At 41.4% G+C, this 24,683-nt stretch overlaps 1 protein-coding gene and 2 long non-coding RNA genes across 3 annotated transcripts in view; 2 read left to right on the forward strand and 1 right to left on the reverse strand.

Annotated features, from left to right (window-relative positions):
- LOC124259008 (IQ motif and ankyrin repeat domain-containing protein 1-like) overlaps positions 1-24,683 on the forward strand; it is a 227,146-nt gene that overhangs the window by 77,330 nt on the left and 125,133 nt on the right. The window contains exons 3-4 of the mRNA XM_046693074.1: positions 17,593-17,757; positions 18,016-18,145. Coding sequence (XP_046549030.1) covers positions 17,593-17,757; positions 18,016-18,145 — 295 coding nt within the window. The remainder of the gene's footprint in view (positions 1-17,592; positions 17,758-18,015; positions 18,146-24,683) is intronic.
- On the forward strand, positions 1,637-14,518 carry LOC124259010. The gene is made up of 3 exons (XR_006893733.1): positions 1,637-1,930; positions 2,913-2,914; positions 14,504-14,518. It is a non-coding gene; the product is annotated as an uncharacterized LOC124259010 (long non-coding RNA).
- On the reverse strand, positions 5,929-24,551 carry LOC124259011. The gene is made up of 3 exons (XR_006893734.1): positions 24,541-24,551; positions 23,358-23,363; positions 5,929-6,025 (listed from the first exon to the last, which is right to left on the reverse strand). It is a non-coding gene; the product is annotated as an uncharacterized LOC124259011 (long non-coding RNA).

Here is a 24,683-nt window from a genome sequence, read left to right on the forward strand (position 1 = left end):
ACTCCAGAGAGGTGATGATGATCAAGACCATAAACACCTTGGCCAACGTCATCCGCCATACATCCCAGAGATACAACAACAAGTCTAAGTACGCTGGGATACAGAGAGCTAAAGACAAAAAGTACTCCAGCTCCAGAGCCGGGAAGGACTCTTTTCGTCACCCTTCAGGCAACTACAGAGGAAACTCAGGAAGAGGCAGCGGCCCCAGAGCTTCCAGAGGTACCAGACGCTGATGGACAGGGTCTGAAGGACTGGAGTCTTCCACCCCCAACCGTTCCCATACAACCCTCACCAGTGGGTGGACCCCTACAACTTTACTGGAAGAATTGGGGAATTCTACCAGACGATTATGTATCCCAGATACTACACAGAGGATACAAGATAGAACTTCAAGTGGTTCCACCTTTAACAAGCACTCCTCAGATGTACAACTATGTTACCGATCAGAAGGAGAAATTACTCGATGCCATTACAGCTCTACTCGACAAGAAGGCAGTTGAAGAAATAAAAATCGTCACACCCGGTTTTTACTCCCCAATTTTCTAGTTCCAAAGAAAAATTCCAAGGAAAAGTTCTGACTGATTTACAACATGAAAAAATTCAACAAGGGTTATCTAAGAAACCCTGCAAGATTCAAAATGGTACATCTTCCACAACTCAGACAGATCATCCGTCCGTCAGATTATCTAGCCAGCATAGATCTACAGGATGCGTATCTTCACATCCCAATACATCAGGACTCAAGGAGATACCTCCGATTCCTATTCAACGGACGTCACTACCAGTGGAAGGTACTACTGTTTGGAATATCGTCGGCCCCCTGGTTGTTTACTCGAGTGACAAAGCCCATCGTCATTTACCTACATCATCAAGCTCTGCGCAGTGCGTTTTACCTAGACGATGGGATTCAAGCTCATCAAGATCCCAATCTACTCAGACGGCAACTGACATTTACAATCAAACTACTCACTCAACTAGGATGGTAAGTAAATCATCTCAAATCGGAATTGGAACCTACACAGGATCTACAATTCCTAGGAATACGAATCGTCACTTCAACGAATCGACTACTAGTCCCGGTGGACCGTTGGATCAAGATACAACAGATGATATCACAAACACTACTCTCTCCGTTACCACTACGAGAGTGGCAGAGTCTACTCGGTCTCCTCACGTCAGCACAAGACATGACACGCAGAGGCGGATTACTTTTGCGCCCACTACAAGTGTTTGTGAACGATCATCTAGACAGTCTGGATCCATTCGTCCTACCGCACGAACTGAAACCATACCTATTATGGTGGACATGGAAGTCGAATGTCTGCACGGGAACCTACTTAGCAGAGCCGGAATCCAACATTCATCTCTACACAGATGCATCCCTTCAAGGATGGGGAGCTCACTTAAACAACAAAGTGGCATCGGGGAAGTGGTCGAATCAGGAACAAAAGCTACACATCAACATGCTAGAGTAGAAAGCAGTTATAAACGCCTTACTAAACTGGTCCAGCATACTAAGAAACGCTCAACTGATGATCCATACGGACAACTCCACAGTGGCGTTTTACATCAACAAACAAGGGTCAACAAGGTCAAGGAGCATGTTGGACCTCAGCTTTCAACTATTCAGCATAGTAGACAACCTGAACATCGACATAAAAGCATCACACATTCCCGGAGCCAGAAATGTGATAGCAGACACCCTATCCCGTCCAATGAATCCATCACCGACGGAATGGATGTTACATCCAGAGGCATTCAGGGACATCATTCGGACAGTAGGATCCCCACTGGTAGATTTGTTCGCAACCAAGTTCAGCAAACAACTACCAACATTCGTCTCTCCGGTTCCAGATCCGCAAGCATGGGCAACAGATGCTTTGAGCATATCTTGGGAAGGACTCAACGCTTACGCGTTCCCTCCACCAGCGTTAATACCGAAGGTATTACAGAAAATCAAGGTGACGAACAAGTTACAACTGATTTTGGTCGCGCCTTATTGGCCAGCAAGAGAGTGGTTCCCCAACTTCATACAAGATATAGGAAATCCAATCCTACAACTTCCAAAGTGGCCAAATCTACTGATTCATCCACACACCAAGCAAGCACACAGAAACCCAATGTTTCAGCTACATGCATGGAACGTATCACGACTTGCTTGAAGAAAAGAGGATATTCAACCAGAGCTGCCAAAGCAGTAACTTTAGCCTTACGTAGATCAACCCGTACCTTGTATGATGACAAGTGGCAAAGTTTTGAGAAATATGCACGGAATAAAGGCTTCACTGCAATGGAAGCAACACATCCTCAAGTGGCGGAATATCTTTGTCATCTCAGACAGACAAAACGATTGAAGGGATCTACACTCTCTCCATACCTAGCGGCCTTGAGCACAGTTATCACGATGAAAACGGGTATAAAATTGACAAAAGTACCAGAGATACTGGCACTACTACGCTCATTCAAGTTGGAAGACCAACAAAGAAAATTCAAGGCGCCCGCTTGGGATCTCAATGTCGTTTTACAGCATCTTACCAGTGAAGATTACAAACCACTAGAAAGGACATCATATGAGAAATTAACTCATAAAACCCTGTTCCTCGTAGCCCTAGCAACAGCGGCAAGGATGTCAGAAATTCATGCTCTAGACTTCAGGAGAGCAAGATTTGACACGCATCGTGACACAGTGCATCTGGGACTAAGATGGGATTTTATAGCAAAGAATCAACTGCCCAGTCAACCAGACAGACAATTCCATATCCCAGCACTTTCGTCGATATTAGGACCACAGGATATGCAAGATCGATCCTTATGTCCAGTCAGAGCATTGAAAATATATCTACAGAGGTCTAAATTGGGGAGACGAAAATTCAAGCGCCTTTTCATCCCTCTATCCACGGAGACACCTACAGAAGTCTCACGTACAACTATATCAATATGGATGAGAGCCGTCATATTGAAAGCCTATAAAGCAGCAGGACTGGATCCTCCACGAGCCTCCAATCCTCATGAAGTCAGAGCACTGGCATCAACACTAGCTCTGCATGGAAACTGCTCCATCTCAACAATAATGGAGGGCTGCTTTTTTGAGGTCAGAGACAGTGTTTGCCAACCACTACCCCAGAGACATGGCTACAGAGGACGTCTCCGGCATCCACCAGTTTGGGCCTCTTGTTGTAGCACAACAATTGACGGTACCTCAAAGACGCTGAGATAAATCTCACCCCTTTGTCACGTGACTTGTAAAAGCCAACACTCAACAGAGTTACGGTTTTAAAGTCCATGCGCATATCTAGGACAGGCTAGCATGAGTGATAGACCGTGTACTTGTAAGGACTTACTTGTACACGAAGTAGGGTCACTTCTCCACTTGATGCAAGCATCAAGAGATGGAGTTGTATAAATCCACACAGAATGTCAGGAGAAGATTTCCAGGATAAATCTGACAAGTTGTGGTCCCCCCACTCATCAGAGGAAGCTGGAAGAAAGGACAAATGCCACTAGAAGTTCCCAAGGGGGTATAAGGACGTAAATCAGCAGAGAATCCAGAGTGGCTTGACCCACCACCGTTTCCATCAGATTCTACAAGCAATTAAGCATGAGTCAGGATAAGGAAAAATATGTAATTTTCTGATTAAAATTGATATTTTATACTTATCCTGACTCATGAGGTTAGCCCTCCCAACCTCCCCTCATGGCACTCTGGATTTCCCTGCAAATCCAAGTGTCGGGCTCGAACTAACGGAGAGAGTGACAAGCATGGCCGATCATGTGACCTTTTCGCGCCAAAAGATGGGCACAGGGGAGACAACTGGGGTGAGTGATTTTACATCCACTTTTTTTAAGGGAGCTTCAAAAGGGGATTCGAAGTGTTCCACTACAGTTCGCAAGAAGAAGACAAGCAATTAAGCATGAGTCGGATAAGTATAAAATATCAATTTTAATCAGAAAATTACATATTCATATGAATTATTTCTATTACTATTACACATGTTGATGTATACCAACCTTTTGAACATAGGTATATCCTCCCGAAACGAGGAGAGGCTTCCCCTTCTGTGTGCCCCTATCAAGTACTGTGTAGTCAATTGTCTCTGGTTCTCCTGGACATAACACTTTCTTCAGTTGAAAGCTCCATGGACCTCTCAGCAAAGTCTGTGATGTCTTGTATATCAGCACAAGGGACTTGGTCTGATCCATCTCCTTCAGAAGTCTCCAACGTCAGATAGAAATGACCGACTTCTATACTGACAGATGCAGCAGCATCTTCAGTGGACTGGCACATGTAACAGCTAAAAGGAAAACGATCCCCACTAACCACAAGCTGTAAATACTGAGCCTAGATTTTCGAAGCTCACTTAACGCTAAGATAGTCGTAAGTGCCATACATTAACATTAACTTACGACTATCTTAGTGCTAAGAGAGCTTTGAAAATCTAGGCCCTGGTCTCTTGACACTCCTGTGTCGCATGTCCTGTGGGACCATCTTGTGCAACAATCACACTTGATGGCATGCTGGTTCTTCCTCACTGTTTTCAAACACTTCACACACTTTACTGCCATAGTAGAGTGAAGTGATATCAAAAACAAGTCTGTCCATGATTTTATAGTCACACATTGACACAGAGTCGACTCAGTGTCAGTTGTAAGGTTTAATAACAAAGAAAACAATACTCTAAAGTATTCTGACAGTATTCACTGAAGAGCAGAGAAAACAAGACATCCTAGGAATTAGTGACAACTTACATGATAGTCAAAACACAAATATGGCATGAAAGGGATAGGTTGTGTATATATGTTTTTGTGTAATATTTAAGTTTCTTACTGGTGTTTTGTGGTACTATTGTTAAACACATTATATTTGTCATAATCATAAATGACAAGTGTTTTGATACTGAAATGAAATAAATAAGCATTATATACATCTTTTGTTTGTCATTATTTTCTTTCTAATATTGAAAAAAATATCTATTAAAAACAGGACTAGTATGCATAAAATATACATTGTATAGATGTATAACCTTTACTATAATAATTTTGAAAAAAGATGTTATTATTAGGGCTCCTTGCCTCTAGGCAGGAGACCTATTGTAATCGTTCGGATTATTATTATTATTATTTATTATTCCGCCAATTTTTGTACCAAACATAACTCCTAAACCAATGCTCCGAATCGCTCACAAAAAATCACACAGATGCGCACCCGGGTGTAGATATTCCCCTTAAAAATCTCTAGGCTTTTGGCCCAATAGCAAAGTGGAAATAATTCAAAATTAATTCCAAAATTTCAACGTTTGACAGCAAATATCTCAAGAACTAATTGTTCCAACACTTCCAAATTTCTTGTACAGATGCACAATCGAATTCCCAACAATTTTGCCTGGACGGGTCAAGTCGCTAAAACGTAGCTTTTGGCAGTTATTTTTGTTTTCAGTTTTTCTGAGTAGTTTGGAGGATCCGCTCGCCTGTCAAAAAACATGTGTTCTGGCTATGTTTGGGACAATGATATCTAGCCCTCAGATACAATAGATAGATAGATAGAAAGTAAAGCCAAGGAGACCTCATCGATGCCCGCAACTATATTTATTATTTTATTTATATGGGGCCCTTTTGACTATGGGTCTGCGGCCCTTTTGACTTTTTGATGCGGCTCTTTTGACTTTTTGATGCGGCACTTTTCATTAGGGGTTTGCGTCCCTTTTGACTTTCTTGAGGCCCATTTGACTTTTCCGTTTTGCGGCCCTTTTGTCATGCGGCCCTTTTGACCTGTTCCCGTTCCAAGTCATGATTGAATTTATCTTAAAGACCTCAAGAAATTTATGTTCCTAACATACTAGTCATCCTTTAAAGGTGTGCAATTTGCAAAAAAAACAACAAAGAACTACATGTTTTTTTCGTTATGTTCGTGTGCAAACATAAATAAACAGGAAAATTTCATAAATGACGCTAACCAGGTATTTTCGATGATGATCGGTTGTAATAAGCCAATCATCAGTTATGAGATTTTAACCATTCCCAACACTAACTTCCACAAAAATGGAAGTCGGGCAACTGGTAGTCTAGACTGCGGACTTTGTGTACCCTCTGAGATGTGTAAACTGGCACGGCTCCCATAGCCGAAAGCTATGATTACACAATGCCTTTTTAGAAAGTGGTCAAATGTAACATATGTCGTTATATTGGGGAATACACTTTCTTAGTAAAGTACAAATTCTAGTACTTTTTTTGGTTGAGTCCCATCCGGGATTCGATTGGCTACTGCATCACATCTCCTGAAGGGAATGTCAAATCCTACGACTTCCATGATCCCTACAGATTCGACTATGACACTCATCTCTATGACCTCCACTTCTAGACATCAGCCCACTTTTGCGACAGTCACTCATACGTCGCAAGCTACAGGCTGATGCAGCCGATGTTACGAGCATCTTGGGATCATTATTCCAAAGATACAGTCAAATCCCAACCTTGACTTTGATCTGATTGTTTGAGCCATGTCTCCAGCTTTAAAAAGTATGCTCAGCAGCCATGACCTGCAACTACAGACCAATGTCCAATCCAATCTCAGAGGTTGCCGATCTCACCTTCAATGGTTTGCCATATGACGTCTCCATCACCTACATACATAGAACCCATCTACTTTGGAAGGCAATATCGATAACATTGAGACGACTGACTCTGCGGATGGGGGTTCGAATACCAGAGGGGACTCAACCCAACTAAAGTACTAGAATCTGTACTTTACCAAGAAAGTGTAATCCTAAATATAACATATGTTACATTTGACCACTTTATAAATGGCATCGTGTATTCATAACCCTCAAATAGTTCTGTTTGCGACCAGGTTCAACAATCAGCTACCCAGATTCATATGAATCTGATAACCAGGAAGATAGCACTACTGTTCGTCGCTAATTATTGGCCGCCTTGAAGTTGGTTTGTTGATCTTCCAAGTCTTGCAGATCCAGACCTATTGGCTCTACCCATCCATGACAATGGGTTGATTCATCCACACTCCAATCGACTACACTACACGTCTGCCGCATCTACAGAAATCTTTAATCACCAGAGGGTACTCCAGAAGAGCTGCATTGGCAATTTCGACAGCTCATCATACTTCTACTAGCTCTCTTTATGATGACAAGTGGAAGAAGTTCTACGACTACTGCAGAATGAAAGGCATACTGTCTCTTGCTACAGCATCCGCCCTGATTATTACTGAATATCAACAACATCTGCAAATGTCTCAGAACCTGAAGGTGTCTACCCATGTTACATACTTAGCAGCTATCAACACTATTATAGCTATGGCGACAGGAAATATGACTCGACTGTGCCTGAATTCCAGTCCCTACTGCTCTCCTACAAGTTATCTGACCAATCTAAGAAGTTCTGAGCTCTGTCCTGGGACCTCTCGATCGTTCTGTGACATCTCATCTCAGACAATTATGAACCTCTAAAAGAGAAGATCTTCGGGTGCACTACATTCAATATTTTCTTCCTGGAAGCACTGGCTACTGCTGCTCGTAACACCCTGGACGTTGACCGAATACAGCTTGAGAGGAAGAATCACGGCAGAGTTTTTCCTGGGTCTTTGTTGGGACTGCATATAAAAAAATATACTGCCAGGGCAACCAAGTAGACTCTACACTATATTGCCATTGTCCACCATACTCAGGCCTGACGACTGAAGATCTCTCGCTCTGTCCAGTAAGAACACTGAAATTATACATTGGTGCCTCGCATTACCATCGCAGGTTGCGTATGCACCTGTTTATCCCGCTCTCAACCACATTGGCCTTCTGGATGAGATCGACCATCCTGCAAGCCTACACCTACGCCAGGCTTTCCCCTGCAGCTGCGTCGAACCCTCATGAGACTCGGGGCCCTAGCATTTATGGTAGCTCCTCACAGCACGTGTTTGTGGACATCTATTATGGAGGGGTGTTGTAGGTGATCAGAGACGGTCTACCACTACCTATGCGACCGCTCAGTGACTGACGTAGAGTGACTCCATCAGTTTTGTCCTTTGGTACTGGTGCAGCAGCTGTCCTCGGCCAGATAGTGACATCCTTTGCTCATGGAATCGGTGTTACCTTGTAAAAGTGAATAAAGGTGTATTCATACCAGTTCATCTTTGTTCTACTTTCCTTGGGCATAGATTTACCTCACCAGGATTAACACTGTGGCATTGCAGTACAGTCACCAGTGGACGACTTCATTATAGACTGAGAGGCCAGTCTTGTACTACGATGATGAGGTGATTAACACTCATACTCGTTGACCTCTACTCTAGCGAGCAGTCATGTCAGTGGAGTATGAATACCGAATTCCAGTGAATTTCGATGCGTTCTGCTCCTGGTTGCCATACACATCCTTTATCAAGCTTAGACAAAGGAGCGAGGATCAATTGATGTCATTCGGTTAAACAGTTGAGGTGACTGAGACATTCTGCCTTTTCGCCTTTATGTGTGATTGCGGGAGATGGTCTCGAAGCAGGGACTGGCCAGATTAGAGTCGCAAGACTTTAATTTACTGGGGCTTTCTGGAAATTGAAGAAGGGAAACCTGTCAGAGTTCCGTCATGTGTCCTTTGACAAATGACACGGCATGAAAACCATGTAAACACTACCTGGGCTTTTTGTGCTGTGTAACGCCAAGGGATTTTACAAGAAGCAGCCCAACACAAGTAAGTTATGCAGTCAATTGGCAGATTGCTCTCATAACCAGTCTCCTAGTGCATCATCATCACAATCATCATTGTTGCCATCCACTTACAGACACAGGGTAATCTACGGCCCACCGTCCAACCGTGGGATACGTACAAGTCATGAGATAGGATAAGTTCAAAAATTTGAAAATTTTACCCATAAATTGTATATTTATATACTTATCTCACATGATGGATTTCCGCCCGACCAACCCTGCTTCACAGATTACAACTATGTGCTCAAAGACAAGAATGACTACACAAAGGAATCACATGATCAATCAGAAGCTGCACGCTTCACAGGAGCTGCAAATACGGGAGCAGCAGGGGTGTGTTCGGGCAAGAGGTTCAGAGAGGCCAAAAGCTTCAGTTACAGTTCGTTTCCACTCAGCTGTCAAACCTGAGAGAAAGTACAAGATGTGAAATAGGATAAGTATTTATATATACAATTTACAGTTGAAATTTTGCTATGTGGCATGGTCCATGTGAAAGTCCATTTTTAGACCTTCCGGTATGTTTACATAGTAGTCCCGTTTGTGCCATTGCTGAGATGCTTCCATTTTACTTCGTAATACAACTTGCTATTGCTTAGTATTGAAGTGACAAATTTGTCTATGCCTTCTGCACTGAAGACACATAGTAATGCTTGCTTGGTTAATGTTTGAGAGGAGCAGTACTACCAGACTGTAAAGATTGCTCTCACCATAGAGCAGCGACCAGCATGGGATGCACACATTGCTCGGATCAGACCCTACAGATATACAGCTACCTCGTCTTAGGATACAGCTGATCATAGTACATTAGAGCTGCAAGGGATACATATTGGGAAGGCTGCTTATCCCTCAAACACTCGGTCAGCCAGATACACTTTCACGAATAAAGTTGACGTTGATTAATAGTTTGGATATCAGTGACAGTGTAGCTATTCACTATGATAACGGCCAGGACTGGTGTATCTCCATCTACAATGTGTCAGGATTCATGTATATCTCTATGATTTCCTGTCTCCAAATGTCAACATGGATGACTCTTCAGATGACTACCTGTATCTGAGAGATTTCTTTGGGAAAATGGGTTCCTAGTGTATCCGAAGACTGAGAACTTCAGCCCAAGAAGGTTCAGAAGTACATAGGGCCCATATTTGACGCTCATCAAGGTAGTGCCTGAAAACACTTTACAGCATGGGTGTGGCTATTAGGAGCCTTCACATCTATGCAGTCAACTTAACAACCAGCCTTACACAGTTCTCAAGCATTCTAGCAAAGCTAGGCTCCATCATTATCCTCTCAATACGTTATGGAAACCCATTGAAAACTCCACGGCATGACGAGAGCCGGAAGTTAACAAGATACACAAGCCAGGCAAGGGAGGCAACTCTGAAGCGCTACCAAAAAGGCATGCTGCTACACTTGCTGCTACAAATACTATTGCCATTGAACATATATGATGTGAGATGCGAGCCACAGCCCTCACTCAAAACTTTAAACATTGTGACCCATAATAACTATCACTTCTATCAATGTGATCTTACAAATTACTAAAAACACACTCTCATAACAATGATAATGTTCCAATTGTGGCTCCTCCCATTGAAATAATGTCCTATGTCATGCAAAAAAAGAGTCATATCCCATCCTAATAATAAGATCTTTTTTTTTCCATTACTCCACTTCTAAGAAATAATCAGTACCGTCAAAATCTTCAAGTAGGAAATAACTTAGTTAACCAGCTAAGTTGAATTTCAGAATGTTAACACAGGTTAGCACACATTGTTTGTGCCCACAGACTGTGAAGTGTTGATTTAAAGAAATATAACACACTTGTTGAAAACAGACATTGAACTATTTTATATACACTGTGAAGTTGTGTTTTACCTTACTTATTTTTCCTTATCCTGACTCATGATCTTTGGTTATCTCCTTTTCCCTTTCGATTGGTAGTGGAACACTTGAATCCCTTGAAGTTCCCGAAGCGGACGTACAATACTCACCCACGAGTTACCTCCCTTCCTCTTTCCCGCGCAAACGTACTATGTGACGTGCCCAGACTAATGTCACTCTCTCCCTTTTCGCCCAAGCGGATGGTTGGGCGAGCACTGGAGTCCCGTATACGGCAATCTATCATTTATATTCTTCTAAATTAAGCTGTGTATGGTTTTGTTTATAATTACGATGTAGTATTTGTACAAATTTGTTGAAATTTATTGACCTTGACTCGTGTTTTCATCGTGTTGTAACTTTGTTTACAATTCATGAAATCCTGCTGTGTGTGTAAACACAGATTGTCTCTGGCTGATCCTCACCCCCAATGTCCTTCGTGTACAGATCCATGTTCATCCACCTTGCGTTTTAGCTACTGTATTGATTGAACTGAATTACAATTTAATCAATATCTGTCTTATGTTTATAGACATGCCATGGATCGGGTGAAAAAGACATCTCTAGTCACATGTGATAAATCTGGACATCATCCCAAAAACCGTATGTTGCTTGCTGCTGATGTTCATAATAGTGATATGTTGACTAGTACATTAAAGAGCCAGTCTACGGCAAAGGGGGCTAAGAAAAGGTCGTCAACCTCGCAACCTACGCCGTCCCAGTCTAAGAAGAAGACGGTGTCCTCTTCTACTACGCAGAGAAAGTCTACGAGTACTAGATCTGAGGGCAAAACTACACGTGCTACCGCTGCTACCCAGAGATCTTTCAACGATGTGATCGTACCACCGCATGAGAAAGATGTATTTGACGACCCCCCTATACTACTACCTGAGGTATCGATGACATCTATGACACAGTCGATGTCAACTACTACTAGATCATCACCTATGAATGTCACAGCAGGCCAGCTGTTGGACATAAGACCTCTTCCTTCGAGGACAGAAGCTGAGGCACGGAAAACAGCATCGCAGTCGATTCAACAGATGCAGAACTTCGACCCGGGGGAGTTCATGACGCAGTTCACCAACAAGATGATGGCTATGATGGAGCAGAGATTCCAGCAAGAATCAAGGAAGACCCAACAGTCTACCGACACCGTGCGCAAACCCACTGGCCTGCGCGAATCTACACCCATCAGAACTACACCTGCAGTTGATGTTGGCGAACGTACTCCTCCGCGAAGGGCTCCACAACCGGACGACTCCGTCAAACTACGAGATAGTCAAGATGAGACGCAGTCCACGTTCGCAAACCCTCAAGGTTCGCGAACCTCTAAGAAGCCTGCCTCGACGCCTAACCGATCCAGATCAAGATCACCACGCAGACGTTCGCGAAGGCACAGCTCACCAAACGGAGGTTCACGAAGAAGTTCCAGAGAGAGATGTTCGCGAAGGGAACGCTACTATGACAGACGTTCGCACAGGGAGGAATCTTCGCGAAGGGATACAGGCTCACACAGAGATACGTCAACAAGACACAGCTCTCTGACTCAAGACACTACGGACCCCGTCTTCTCGGACTCTGAAGTAACGGCTTGGATTGCTAGCGGATTGAGCCTGGAGTCTCCCTCTAAAGATAGGAACGATTTTACACCTACATGATGAAGGATGATGACTTCGACTCCGTCACAATCCCACCGATCGAGCCTATATCCAGCGTACCGGACAGTCTTCGCACAGCCTTCGCGAAGGCTTCCAAGTTCCAGATGCAGCAATTACCATCTTTTAATAAGAAGAGATTCCCCCTACATCACATGGAACCATTTGTGAAGGCGCCGGAGTGGGACGACAACATCAAGTTGGTAAACGATGTCAGGACTAAGATGTATAAGGTGGATGATATGAAGTTATCACAAGTGGATACAGCTTCTAGAAAATCTTTCTTCGGACTAGCAAGATCTAGGGCCATCAACGAAGCGTTGATACAGAAATTCCAGAATTCCACCACGGAAGAGGATAAAATGATCTACTCGGCCCTCGTCACACAAAAGAAGGATCAGTTCTTCCTATCGGACCACCTCACATCGATTTCGGCGGCAATCACCTTGATATGCAGACAGGGTCTACTGGCGTCCTGCTCCTGGAATGACAGATTTACGCAGCCTCTATTACGAGCTCCGTGAGAGGCGCCTACCATCTTTGGAGGTCTATTGGACGATGCAGCTAAACAAGCTACACAAGACTCCAGAGAGGTGATGATGATCAAGACCATAGACACCTTGGCCAACGTCATCCGCCATTAATCCCAGAGATACAACAACAAGTCTAAGTACGCTGGGATACAGAGAGCTAAAGACAAAAAGTACTCCAGCTCCAGAGGCGGGAAGGACTCTTTTCGTCGCCCTTCAGGCAACAACAGAGGAAAATTAGGGAATTTTAGGAGACGACTATGCCTCTCAGGTACTAAGAGAAGGGTACAAAGTACAACTGAAAGATGCCCCTCCGTTAACCCTCAGCCCAATGATCTTCAAGTACGCAGAGGATCAGGCAGACAGATTACAAGAAGCCATCAACGCACTTCTCTCGAAAGATGCAGTAGAGATAATAGACCAGAATCATCTCACCCCAGGCTTCTATTCCCCAATTTTTCTAGTACCAAAGAAGAACTCCTTAGAGAAGTTCAGACTGATTTACAATATGCGCATATTCAACAGAGACTACCTACTGAAACCAGAGAGGTTCAGCATGATCCACCTACCTCAACTGAAACAACTCGTCCGTCCAGCAGATTACATGGCCAGCATAGACTTACAGGATGCGTACCTACACATCCCGATACATCAAGAATCAAGGAAATATCTACGATTCCTGTTCAGAGGGCAACACTACCAATGGAGCGTGCTACCGTTTGGAATATCTTCGACCCCGTGGCTATTCACACGAATAACCAAGCCTATAGTTGCATACCTTCATCAACGAGGTCTACGCAATGCCTTCTACCTGGACGACAGGATTCAGGTCCACCAAGATGCAAGTCTACTCAGACTACAACTGAACTTCACGATCAAGTTGCTCACTCAACTGGGATGGTTGGTGAACCTAAGGAAGTCAGAATGGGAACCAAAACAAGATCTACAATTCCTTGGGATAAGATTCATCACTACAGAGAATCGAATCGTCATCCCAGAGGATCGATGGGTCAAGATACAAGCCATGATTCCACCAGCAGTCACCTGTCCGTTAACACTACGATCATGGTAAGTTCTACTCGGTCTACTAACCTCGGCGCAAGACTTGACGCACATAGGAAGGTTATAGCTAAGACCGCTACAACGGTTCCTCATAAAGCATCTGGACATTGTCGACCCTATCCTGCTGCCCGAAAACCTCAAGAGGTATCATCTATGGTGGACACACAGGTCGAATGTCTGCGAAGGAGTCTATTTACAAGAGCTGGCCTTCGAGACACACCTCTACGCGGATGCCTCGTTGCAAGGATGGGGGGGCACATCTCAACGATCAAGTAGCGTCGGGAAAGTGGTCTCATACAGAACAAAAGCTCCACATCAATCTACTACAGATGAAAGCAGTGATCAACGCCGTACAACTATGGTCGAGCTTGCTGAACAACAAGATGTTGATGATCCACACAGACAACTCCACAGTGGCGTTCTCTATAAATCGGCAAGGATCCACAAGATCACCAAGCCTATTGCAGCTCACATTCCAGTTGTTCCAGATCATGCAAAAAGCAGACATCTGGATAAAGGCGTGTCACATACCCGGAGCCAAGAACGTACTAGCAGACGCTCTCTCAAGACCACTACACCTGTCACCAACAGAATGGATGCTCCATCCAGAAGCGTTTCAGAACATAAGGGAAATAGGATTCCCCTCCATAGACCTGTTTGCAACGAGGTTCAACAAACAACTGCAGACGTTTGTCTCACCAGTTCCAGATCCTCAAGCCTGGGCAACAGATGCACTGAGCATGTCTTGGGAAGGACTAAACGGCTACACTTTTCCACCCCCGATACTACTGTCAAAAGTACTGATCAAGATCAAACAGACACAGACGCTACAACTGACTTGGTCGCGCCATACTTTCCAGCGAGAGCATGGTTTCCAGATCTACTAGAAAACCTAGGAAGTCCAGTAATCAAGCTTCCAGATTGGCCGAACCTACTGATACATCCGCACACCAAGCAAGTCCATGGAAACCCAGCAGTGTTCCAGTTACACGTGTGGACCGTATCAAAATGTGTTTGAAAAAAAGAGGATACTCCGCCAGAGCAGCCAAAGCAGTAACTCGAGCGTTACGCAGATCGACTCGCAACCTATACAACGATAAATGGCTGAAGTTTGAAACTTACGCAAGGCGGAAAGGCTTCACAGCCATAATAGCTACGCATCCTCAAGTGGCGGAATATCTATGTCATCTGAGACAGACCAGACATCTAAAGGGTTCGACTCTATCGACTTACCTCGCTGCCATCAGTACAGTGATTACCATGAAAACAGGCATCAAGTTGACGAAAGTACCAGAATTACTTGCTCTACTGAGATCATTCAAGTTGGAGGACCAACAAAAGAAATTCAGAGCTCCAGCCTGGGACCTGAATGTAATTCTACGTCATCTTACAAGTGATGTCTACGAACCACTAGACCAGATCACGATCGAGCTACTAACACAGAAGACGCTGTTCCTGCTAGCGTTAGCCACTGCAGCTCGCATATCGGAGATACATGCGCTGGACTACGGTTGAACGACATTCGACAGAGGGCAAAATAATACAGTTCATCTAGGACTTAGATTGGACTTTACTGCCAAGAATCAACTACCTGGTCAACCAGATAGACAATTCCACGTACCAGCGCTGTCTACAGTCCTCGGCCCACAAGATATAGAGGACTTATCCTTGTGCCCAGTCAGAGCCTTGAAGGTATATCTTCAAAAGACTAAGACGAGGAGAAGGAAATTCAAGCGCGCCTATTCATCCCATTATCAACTGAGACATCAACTGAAGTCTCAAGAACGATCATATCGTTCTGGATGAGAGCCGTTATATTGAGAGCCTACAAAGCAGCAGGACTAGAACCTCCTAGAGCTTCCAACCCACACGAAGTTAGAGCACTGGCGTCAACATTAGCTCTACACGGAAATTGCTCTATACCGACAATAATGGAGGGCTGCTTCTGGAAGTCGGACACGGTGTTTGCCAACCACTACCTCTGAGACATAGCCACTGAAGACGTCTCAGGCATTCACCAATTTGGGCCTCTCGTTGTAGCACAGGAACTAACGGTTCCTCAAAGGCGCGCTGAGTTGAAATCTCACCCTTTATCACGTTGACTTGTAGATGACTTTTAGTCAGTTTAGTATTAGTTTGAAAGTCCATGTGCACAGTCTAGGACAGACTAGCATGAGTGATTAAGATCCTGTGCGGGTAATAACCTTACCTGCACATAAAGGGATCGCAACTCATTTATGATAAAGACCTTATCATAACCCATGGGTTGTTATAAGATATCTAGTACAGGAGCATACTAGTATATCTATTACCACACAAATCAACATGATTCAACTTGTCTGAGATTGAAGTAAGACAAGGAGTGGTCCCCCCGAGTTACTACGCAAGTTGGAAGAATAGGACCACGGAAATGCCGTTTGGAGTTCCCATGGGGGGGATACAGGACGTATCTAAGGACAGCTGTTGAATCCAGTGGCTTGACCCACCACCTATTCCGACAGATTCTATAAGCAAAGATCATGAGTCAGGATAAGGAAAAATATGTAATTTTTTTAAGTAAAATTGATATTTTATACTTATCCTGACTCATGACGAACAAGCCCTCCACAACCTCCCCGTTGAAGACACTTGTGATTTCACAGCAGATCCAAGTGCATGGGCGAAAATATAAGGAGAGAGTGACAAGTCTGGGCACGTCACATGGTACGTTTGAGGGGGAAAGAGGAAGGGAGGTAATTCTTGGGTGAGTATTGTACGTCCGCTTCGGGAACTTCAAGGGATTAAAGTGTTCCACTACCATTCGAAAGGGAAAGGGAGATAAGCAAAGATCATGAGTCAGGATAAGTATAAAATATCAATTTTACTTTAAAAATTACATTAACTTTCATTTTAACAGTGCTTGTGAAAGAGAATGGGTTGGTAAATTTTAGACCATACTAAATCACAAACATGTCTCATGCTATTAGATTATAAAGCTTGAAAATGTAATAATTGCTGTTAAGATTTTTGCATGACATGAGTATGTAAAATACATGAAATCAGGCAAAAATGTCAGAATTTATTGATCAGGTAAAAGATTCATATCAAAGTTTTTATTTATTGACTCCAATCTGAAAAAGGCAGTATGCGCAGATAAAACTGTTGGACTGGTTATTTCATGTTTTGTATTTTGTATGACTATTATTTCATGTTTTGTATAACTATTATTTCATGTTTTGTATTTTGTATAACTATTATTTCATGCTTTGTATTTTGTATAACTATTATTTCATGCTTTGTATTTTGTATAACTATTATTTCATGTTTTGTATTTTGTATAACTATTATTTCATGCTTTGTATTTTGTATAACTATTATTTCATGCTTTGTATTTTGTATAACTATAATGCAGAATACAGAGATAAGATAATTCCATGAAATATCAATGGAATTTGATGCAAATGTCTTGTAAACATATTCAACATACAATAAGGATTACAGAAATACATGTCAATGTCAAGAATCCCATGTTTCTGTTTTTGCTGACTGCAAGATCCCTATTGTGCTCAGTATTTGAGAATTAGTTATAGTTGGACAGAAGGACTTTTCACACTGCTATGTATCTTCAATGTGTGCAGTTAAACCATACACATAGCTATATATTCCTCGCTATCAAAAGTGGAACTACACAAACACAGTATGTATGCTCAATGTGAACATAGGTACAAGGTACCTGTGGGATATTGATCCTGATATGGATGTTGCTTCATGATCCAGGCATTTGTAAAGCTCGTAAAGAAACAACAGGAGGATGCAGAAAAAGAGAGGAAGATAGAAGAAGAAGAAAGGAGGAAAAAGGCTGAACAAAGAAAAAGAATCAAACGAGTCCTTGAGGCAGCATTTGATGGAGATAATGATGAACTACTGGCAGTATTCAGAGAGGTTAGTAACCATGGCTCCAAGAAGGAACTAGATGGCATGGTAGTAATAGTTTCAACAATATAGTCCCTTTAATAAAACACAAGCAGTATTATAATACCTGGTTATGTGAAATCCATCATAAATAATCTCTTGCTAACAAGTTTTATTGAATGTAAGTAGGTTCAGTTGTCAGTTGGTAAAGTCTTCTCTTGCTACAAATAGTTTAATGATTTTAATTATTCATGCACTTTTCGTAAATTACTGCTGTCTCATCAACAGGTATCTGAACTTGATGATAAGGCTGGTGTTGGTCATGATGACATTGGCCGTGCCATCAGAAAGAAACATCTACTTTCCTTGGTGGAGTGTGTAGATGCTAATGATAACAGTGCCCTGTCAGAGGCTGCAAGTGAGTCATCCATGATTCATGTGAATACAAAACCTCTCTTACATCATTGCAAAAATTCTTGTATTTTGACTGTCATCAAACAAAAAAAACTAGATTTTTTCAACAAAAGATGGCTTCACTCTTAACCATTCATAAGTAGTTGACTTACTAATAGTATCTCCCACAGTCACCCCGCACATACACAGCTAGGATATTTCACTTCTTATTTGATGTCATCATTGTGAAAAAGGAGTCACTTTTCTACACAGCAATTATTTGGTGTGTCATGCTGTATTAGATACTATTGTAACAGGGGATAAGTACAATAGGTGCTATAGATATTAGGAAGGGGTGGGCTAATGTTAGCAACTTAGTTGGGGGTATAAATTATAAATTCTGGTATATTAATTTTTCTTACTGGTGTTCGCGGAGGCATGTTGGTAACGGCTGTCGCTGGTTTGTTTGGTTTCGCTCGCCGTTTCGGCGCAGCGATTGGCTGCACGCACTGGAAGGTTCCATTCCAAGGGTGGGGGTGTGCTCCTCGCTTAGTGGGACAGGCCCGCTATTGCGTATATAAGGAGCGCGCCACAGGTGTTTTATTGATAAGTACAATAGGTGCTATAGATATTAGGAAGGGGTGGGCTAATGTTAGCAACTTAGTTGGGGGTATAAATTATAAATTCTGGTATATTAATTTTTCTTACTGGTGTTTGCGGAGGCATGTTGGTAACGGCTGTCGCTGGTTTGTTTGGTTTCGTTCGCCGTTTCGGCGCAGCGATTGGCTGCACGCACTGGAAGGTTCCATTCCAAGGGTGGGGGTGTGCTCCTCGCTTAGTGGGACAGGCCCGCTATTGCGTATATAAGGAGCGCGCCACAGGTGTTTTATTGTCTGAGTTGGAAACACCCAAGGATAGGTGAGCCCTTGTTTCGAGACGAAACAGCTTCCCAGTTTGCTTTGAGATAGAGTAGAATTTGCTCCATTAAGGACCAGTCCTTGTTTTGGGACGAAACAGTTGACCCCCTCTCACGGTGAAGCACTTAGGAAATAGGAGGGTAGACATGGGTATAGGTGGTTGGGGGGAATAAAGGTATTTAGTTTTAGGGATATATTTATATATATATACAGGGTAATTGTTAGGAAGCGAGAAGGACGGGTGGTCTTTAAAACCAACTACCGCTGTTATGAGTCAGCTGTAGCGTTTATTCTAGATTTATATTAGTTCGGGATTAGGTGGGAATCGTTGTCAATAATTTATTTGGGTTCTATTTAAAACTTCCCAGCAATATATTCTGTATCGTTTGTCCCTTTAGGGGGGTTGTTTTCTTTTGTAAATAAAATGGTGATATGAATGTACGTCCTGAATCGCAAGGCTGCATCTCGTAACTGGGGAAACAGCGTGGAGGAGAATTCTGCTCACGGATTGACAGGTTTATACCTGGAGCATTCCCTCTTGTGGCGAACATGCCAGTTGGAAAGGAAATTCACAACGCAAAGTATAACCACACATTTAACATGTAGTTTCAGCAAGAAAGAGAGAACCACGCTTGTTACACAATAATCTTGCATCTGTCCAAGTAGATCATTCCCTACTTAACATGGTTTCTGAATGTTCATATAGCTACTAGTTTAGGGGCTTAGGTATTGCTGTGCTGACCAAAATAGCTTCAACTGCTCCACCTGCATGTAATATTTGTCGGCACATAAAGATTTCTGACTTGGTTTATATCAAAAAAGAAAGTGGCGTATCTGTCTCACAAAGATTCTAAGTTTAAGTTGATGTCATCAAAGGCAATAAAAATATGGATCTTCATAGCTGTATCCCTTTCAAGGGTGATGGTCACAGGGGCAAATGAAGTCAAAGATATGCTTGACTGGACACTCCTTCTTCCTGTCATCCCCTTAATCCAACAACTGTAGATTGGAGAATAAGGCTAACTGGTTACTCCTTGAGGATCCATACATCAAAAACATGGAGACACAGGTTCTGGCTCCATCACCTCAAACACCCGCATCTGACAATGATGCTCCATGTTCCAGTGCACCCCAGCATCAGTAAATCCCAAACTACCAACCTTATCATCGGCGCCTCCATGCCAGGTTGTTTCCTCACTATCTTTCACTGGGTGCAACAGCTCTGTTGTAGGGTTCATCAAGAAACAGAGTACTTTGATGAGTCACAGTTTCAAGACATTCCATCTGTTTCAACTAACAGCTGACCTTCACATCTATCTGATATTTTTGTGGTTACGAAGCATGATGATGTGTGGGGAAAGAGTTGTTCCAAGAAAACAACTGGCTATGTCATTTGAGAAGTAGAGTACTTTGACGAGTCACAGTTTCAAGACATTCCATCTGTTTCAACTAATAGCTGACCTTCACATCCATCTGATATTTTTGTGGTTACGAAGCATGATGATGTGTGGGGAAAGAGTTGTTCCAAGAAAACAACTGGCTATGTCATTTGAGGAGTAACACTTGGATAAACTCAAGTCAATGATTGTTACTGCATTTCCTTAAAGCTAATAACGCTTTAAAAATTGGTCTTTTCCATTTGTCTCTCTCGGTTTGCATTTCTTCCATGTGCAATGAAGATACCTTCTACATTGGTTTTCCTTCCCACAAAGTACGATGCTGTCGTGTGGGAAAAGAGTTGTTCTGAGGCAGCTGCAGTTTTGAATGGTTAGTAGTAGACAGGAAATAACATAATGGTGATACAGGTCAGAGGTCACCGAAATGGTTCCAGGATTCAGAAAGTGATTGAATTGACATCATCAGTCCAAAATGATGCCATCAGGGCCAGTAGCTTTGTCAGAGGAGTCAATCAATATCAATCAATATTTATTTCCACACTCAAGAAGCCTCCGGCCTATAGTACAAATACAGTGAACAATTTTTATCCTTTAGTAGATTTTTTAAGAATTGTATTTTTTTCTGTCTGTGGTAGCGTAATAGATATACATAGATAGTCTTTCTAAATGTACTCTACTAGAATTGGTTAAAAGGGATATGAATTTGTAAATGTCAAGATGTATATAGTAGAAGCTCTTAATATACTTATTTCTCAACATATAAAAGGCTGGACATATACAAAGAAAATGGTACTCGTCTTCAATTACATTCAGATTACACATTTTACATGTCCTATGTTCTTTTATTGAACCTAAATACCTACCTGATTCTATTAGCAAATCATGAGATGAACAGCGAAATTTGCGCAAGGCTTATTCTGAATTTTCTTACGTTTAACACTGACAGATACTGTTTTTTGTGGATAGATTGTTTAATCATTTTATAGTAAAAATATTTGCTAGAAAGAGATAAGTTTGCATACCAGTTTTGCATGTACATATCTTTAAGTCGTTGTTTAACAGATAGCAGGAATAATGAATGAGATTTTATATGCTGTTCCTACCATGCATTCCCAAATCTGATAGAAAATAATTCTTTTACATCTGTGACCCAATTCCTTTTCCATTTGTATCATAAATAATCATCATATTATAACATTTGTTTTGGTAATCTGCTTGGAGCCATACTCAATGATTTTAACCAATATTTGACAACCTTCATATTCGCTTCAATATATAAGGGAAATCTACCACACTCGCCATATACTGTTGAATTACATGTATTAATTTTTACCTCAAGATATTTCTTACAAGCATATAAATGAACTTTTTTCTATGGCATTGGATGCTTTGATTCCCCAGATGTCAGCGCCATACAAAAGGATAGGGCATATTTTAGCATCAAAGATCTTGAAAAAAGAGTTGTATGATGAGTCACCAAGTGTCTTTATATATTTCATAATGCCTATTAAACTCTTTTTACCTTGCAATGAGGCTTGAATTGAATTGTATGCATGTACCCATAAAAGGTGGTTTGTAAAGTTCACACCTAAATATTTATATGAATTACTTGTTTCAATAGCATCGCCTTTGTAATACCATTTTTCACCTTTTGCCAATTTTCCACCAATTTTGAAAACAATTATTTTTGTTCTAGTTTTATTAACAGTCAATTTATAATCATTGCAGTAATTTTCTAATTCATTTATCAATTTTTGTAAACCTCCAATTGTACTAGAGAAGAGTGTGATATCGTCAGCAAGTAGTAATAAAAAGATTTGAATTGTATCTGGATGTAACTGAATTCCTTGTGTACAGTTTCCTTGGATCTGGATCGCCAATTCATTGATGAAAAAGGAAAATGAGAAAGGGCTTAGGATACAGCCTTGTCTGACTCCAAGTTGACTGGTAATAGTGTCTGACAAATCATTCAGCTGAATTCGTTTGAATCTTTATGCATCTTACGGGTCTGCCACGATGGGGGGAAGGGAGTGGGGTGGGGTGAGAAATGTTATACACATGTGCATATGTTAAATCATTATTGAATGTACAAATGATTGACCTTTGGTCTAAATAAACATTCATTCATTATTATTTCTGACATATCTTTACATTTTCAAATATACTACGCAATATGTTGTTCATTTTAGAACTCACACCATGTCTTAAGTAAAATATTCCATAATTTATCTCTACAAACCGAATCGAATGCCTTTGCAAAATCCACAAAGAAAACATAAAATCTCCCTCCCTTTCTGAGTTTAGCATTTCTGTACAATTGTATGTAAAATAAATATGTTATCAGTGGTGGTGTATCCTTCCCTAAAACCGGCTTGTGATTCAATTATTTTATCAAAAGTGTCAGCCCAAAAGACTAGCCTTATATTCAGTATGGATGTAAATATATTGCTAAATACACTCACGAGAGTAATGCCTCTATAGTTATCTGTGTTATTCAAGTCACCTTGTTTATGGATCGGGACAACAATACCTGCAGACCAAGAATTTGGGAAGTATCCATTTTCAAATATCACATTAAATATCAATTCTAGTTCAGGTTATAACATGTCCGCTGAATACTTAAAAACTCAGAAATAGTTTGGTCTATTCCAGGTGATTTATTAAGTTTAAAGTGTTGAGTACTGGTTAAAAGCTCATCCCTTGTGATAGGAGAATCAAGTATGTTGTCAGTCAATTATCTATTATTACCTAAAATATCAAATAGATTTTCAGTGGATACCATTCATTAATTGAGATGTCATTTCTTTGGCTGAATTTACTGTTCAATGACTTCAATGTATGCCAAAATGTTTTAGAGTTATTAATACAGTTTTCAAGATTTTTCTTGTATTCACTCTGTTTTTGTTTGCACATCACCTTATACTTATTTCTGCTATGGTGATATTGGTTTAAAGAATCCTAAATTTATTAAGATACCTGCATCTTTCTTTTTTCAACATATCCAAATCAGCATCATGCCAAGTTCTTACATAAGATCTTTTAGAACCTACTTTCTTCTTCATGTCATATCCGGCTGTGCATAAGGCTTCAGCAATAAGTTCTATACTTTTATCAATATTAGTAAAGGCTTTATCTATAGATTTGTTTAGTAGATCTTGCACAGAGTCAGATAGAAGGTTTTGTCTAAACTGCTCGAGTTTATCATTATCCCAGGTACATTTATAAGAAATCTTTTCTTGAGTTGTTGGGTAAGTGTGAAGTGCACGTAATTTCAACGTAAGAGGAAGGTGATCAGATTTAGTGTGAGGCGGAATAGCAAAGTTACGGACTTGATAAAAAAGGCTGAGGAGGCGATTATATAATCCACCACACTTGTACCGTTTACTCCAATAAATGTATATTCTCCTTTCTCTGAGTTAGAATCGCATCGGTCACTATAACATGGATATTGAGGACTGAGCACAAATCTACCAACACTATTCACAATTTTATCACTAGAGAAATGATTGAGAGTGAAAAACTCCACTAGAAAAACCCACATTTAGTGATTCTGTCCTTCTAGATTTTGTATGATGTCATCCTCAACAAAATCCGGAATCGTACCCGTACAAGCATTGAAGTTACCACCAAACAACATATATACATCATTTGATGGCACTGATAGTCTAAGTATGTCTGATAAATTATCCTGGAAAATAGTTATTCCATTCTTAGAGTATATTCCGGGTTTGTTATAAAAGGTAGAACTTTCTGGGTGGATGTATACACATGCGCATAAAATATCATATTGAAGGTTAAAAAGTGTTTTGTCTACCAGAAGGAAAATTGCATTTTCTGTTACTTTACACCACAGTACATACTTGGCCAGATGCGATTTTAAGAGCACACATATCCCACCAGAAATTCTACCACTTTTAGATATCTTTTCTGCTTCTCTATTATTTACTTTATAGTCTGAAAACATATTTTTGTCATCAATGACGGTAACCAAATTTTCAGTAAGACCAATAATGTCAAAAGTCTTCACATAGTTTACAAAATCAATGTCATTTAGTTTGCTTAAAATACCTGATATATTCCAAAATATGAATTGAACAGTCTTTAACAAATGTGTGATTGTCAGTGGCAGTCTCACACTGATGATGAGATGTAAATTCTCTGTGGCCCTGGCCACACCCCTATCTGGCTTCTCCACTGCTGGGGTGTGAGCTAGACCTCAGGCCCTGTTGTGTATCTTGTAGAGGTCATC

Source organism: Haliotis rubra, unplaced genomic scaffold, assembly GCF_003918875.1.
Source record: "Haliotis rubra isolate DU_JTF1 unplaced genomic scaffold, ASM391887v1 Scf706, whole genome shotgun sequence".
In the NCBI taxonomy this organism is placed as follows: domain Eukaryota; kingdom Metazoa; phylum Mollusca; class Gastropoda; order Lepetellida; family Haliotidae; genus Haliotis; species Haliotis rubra.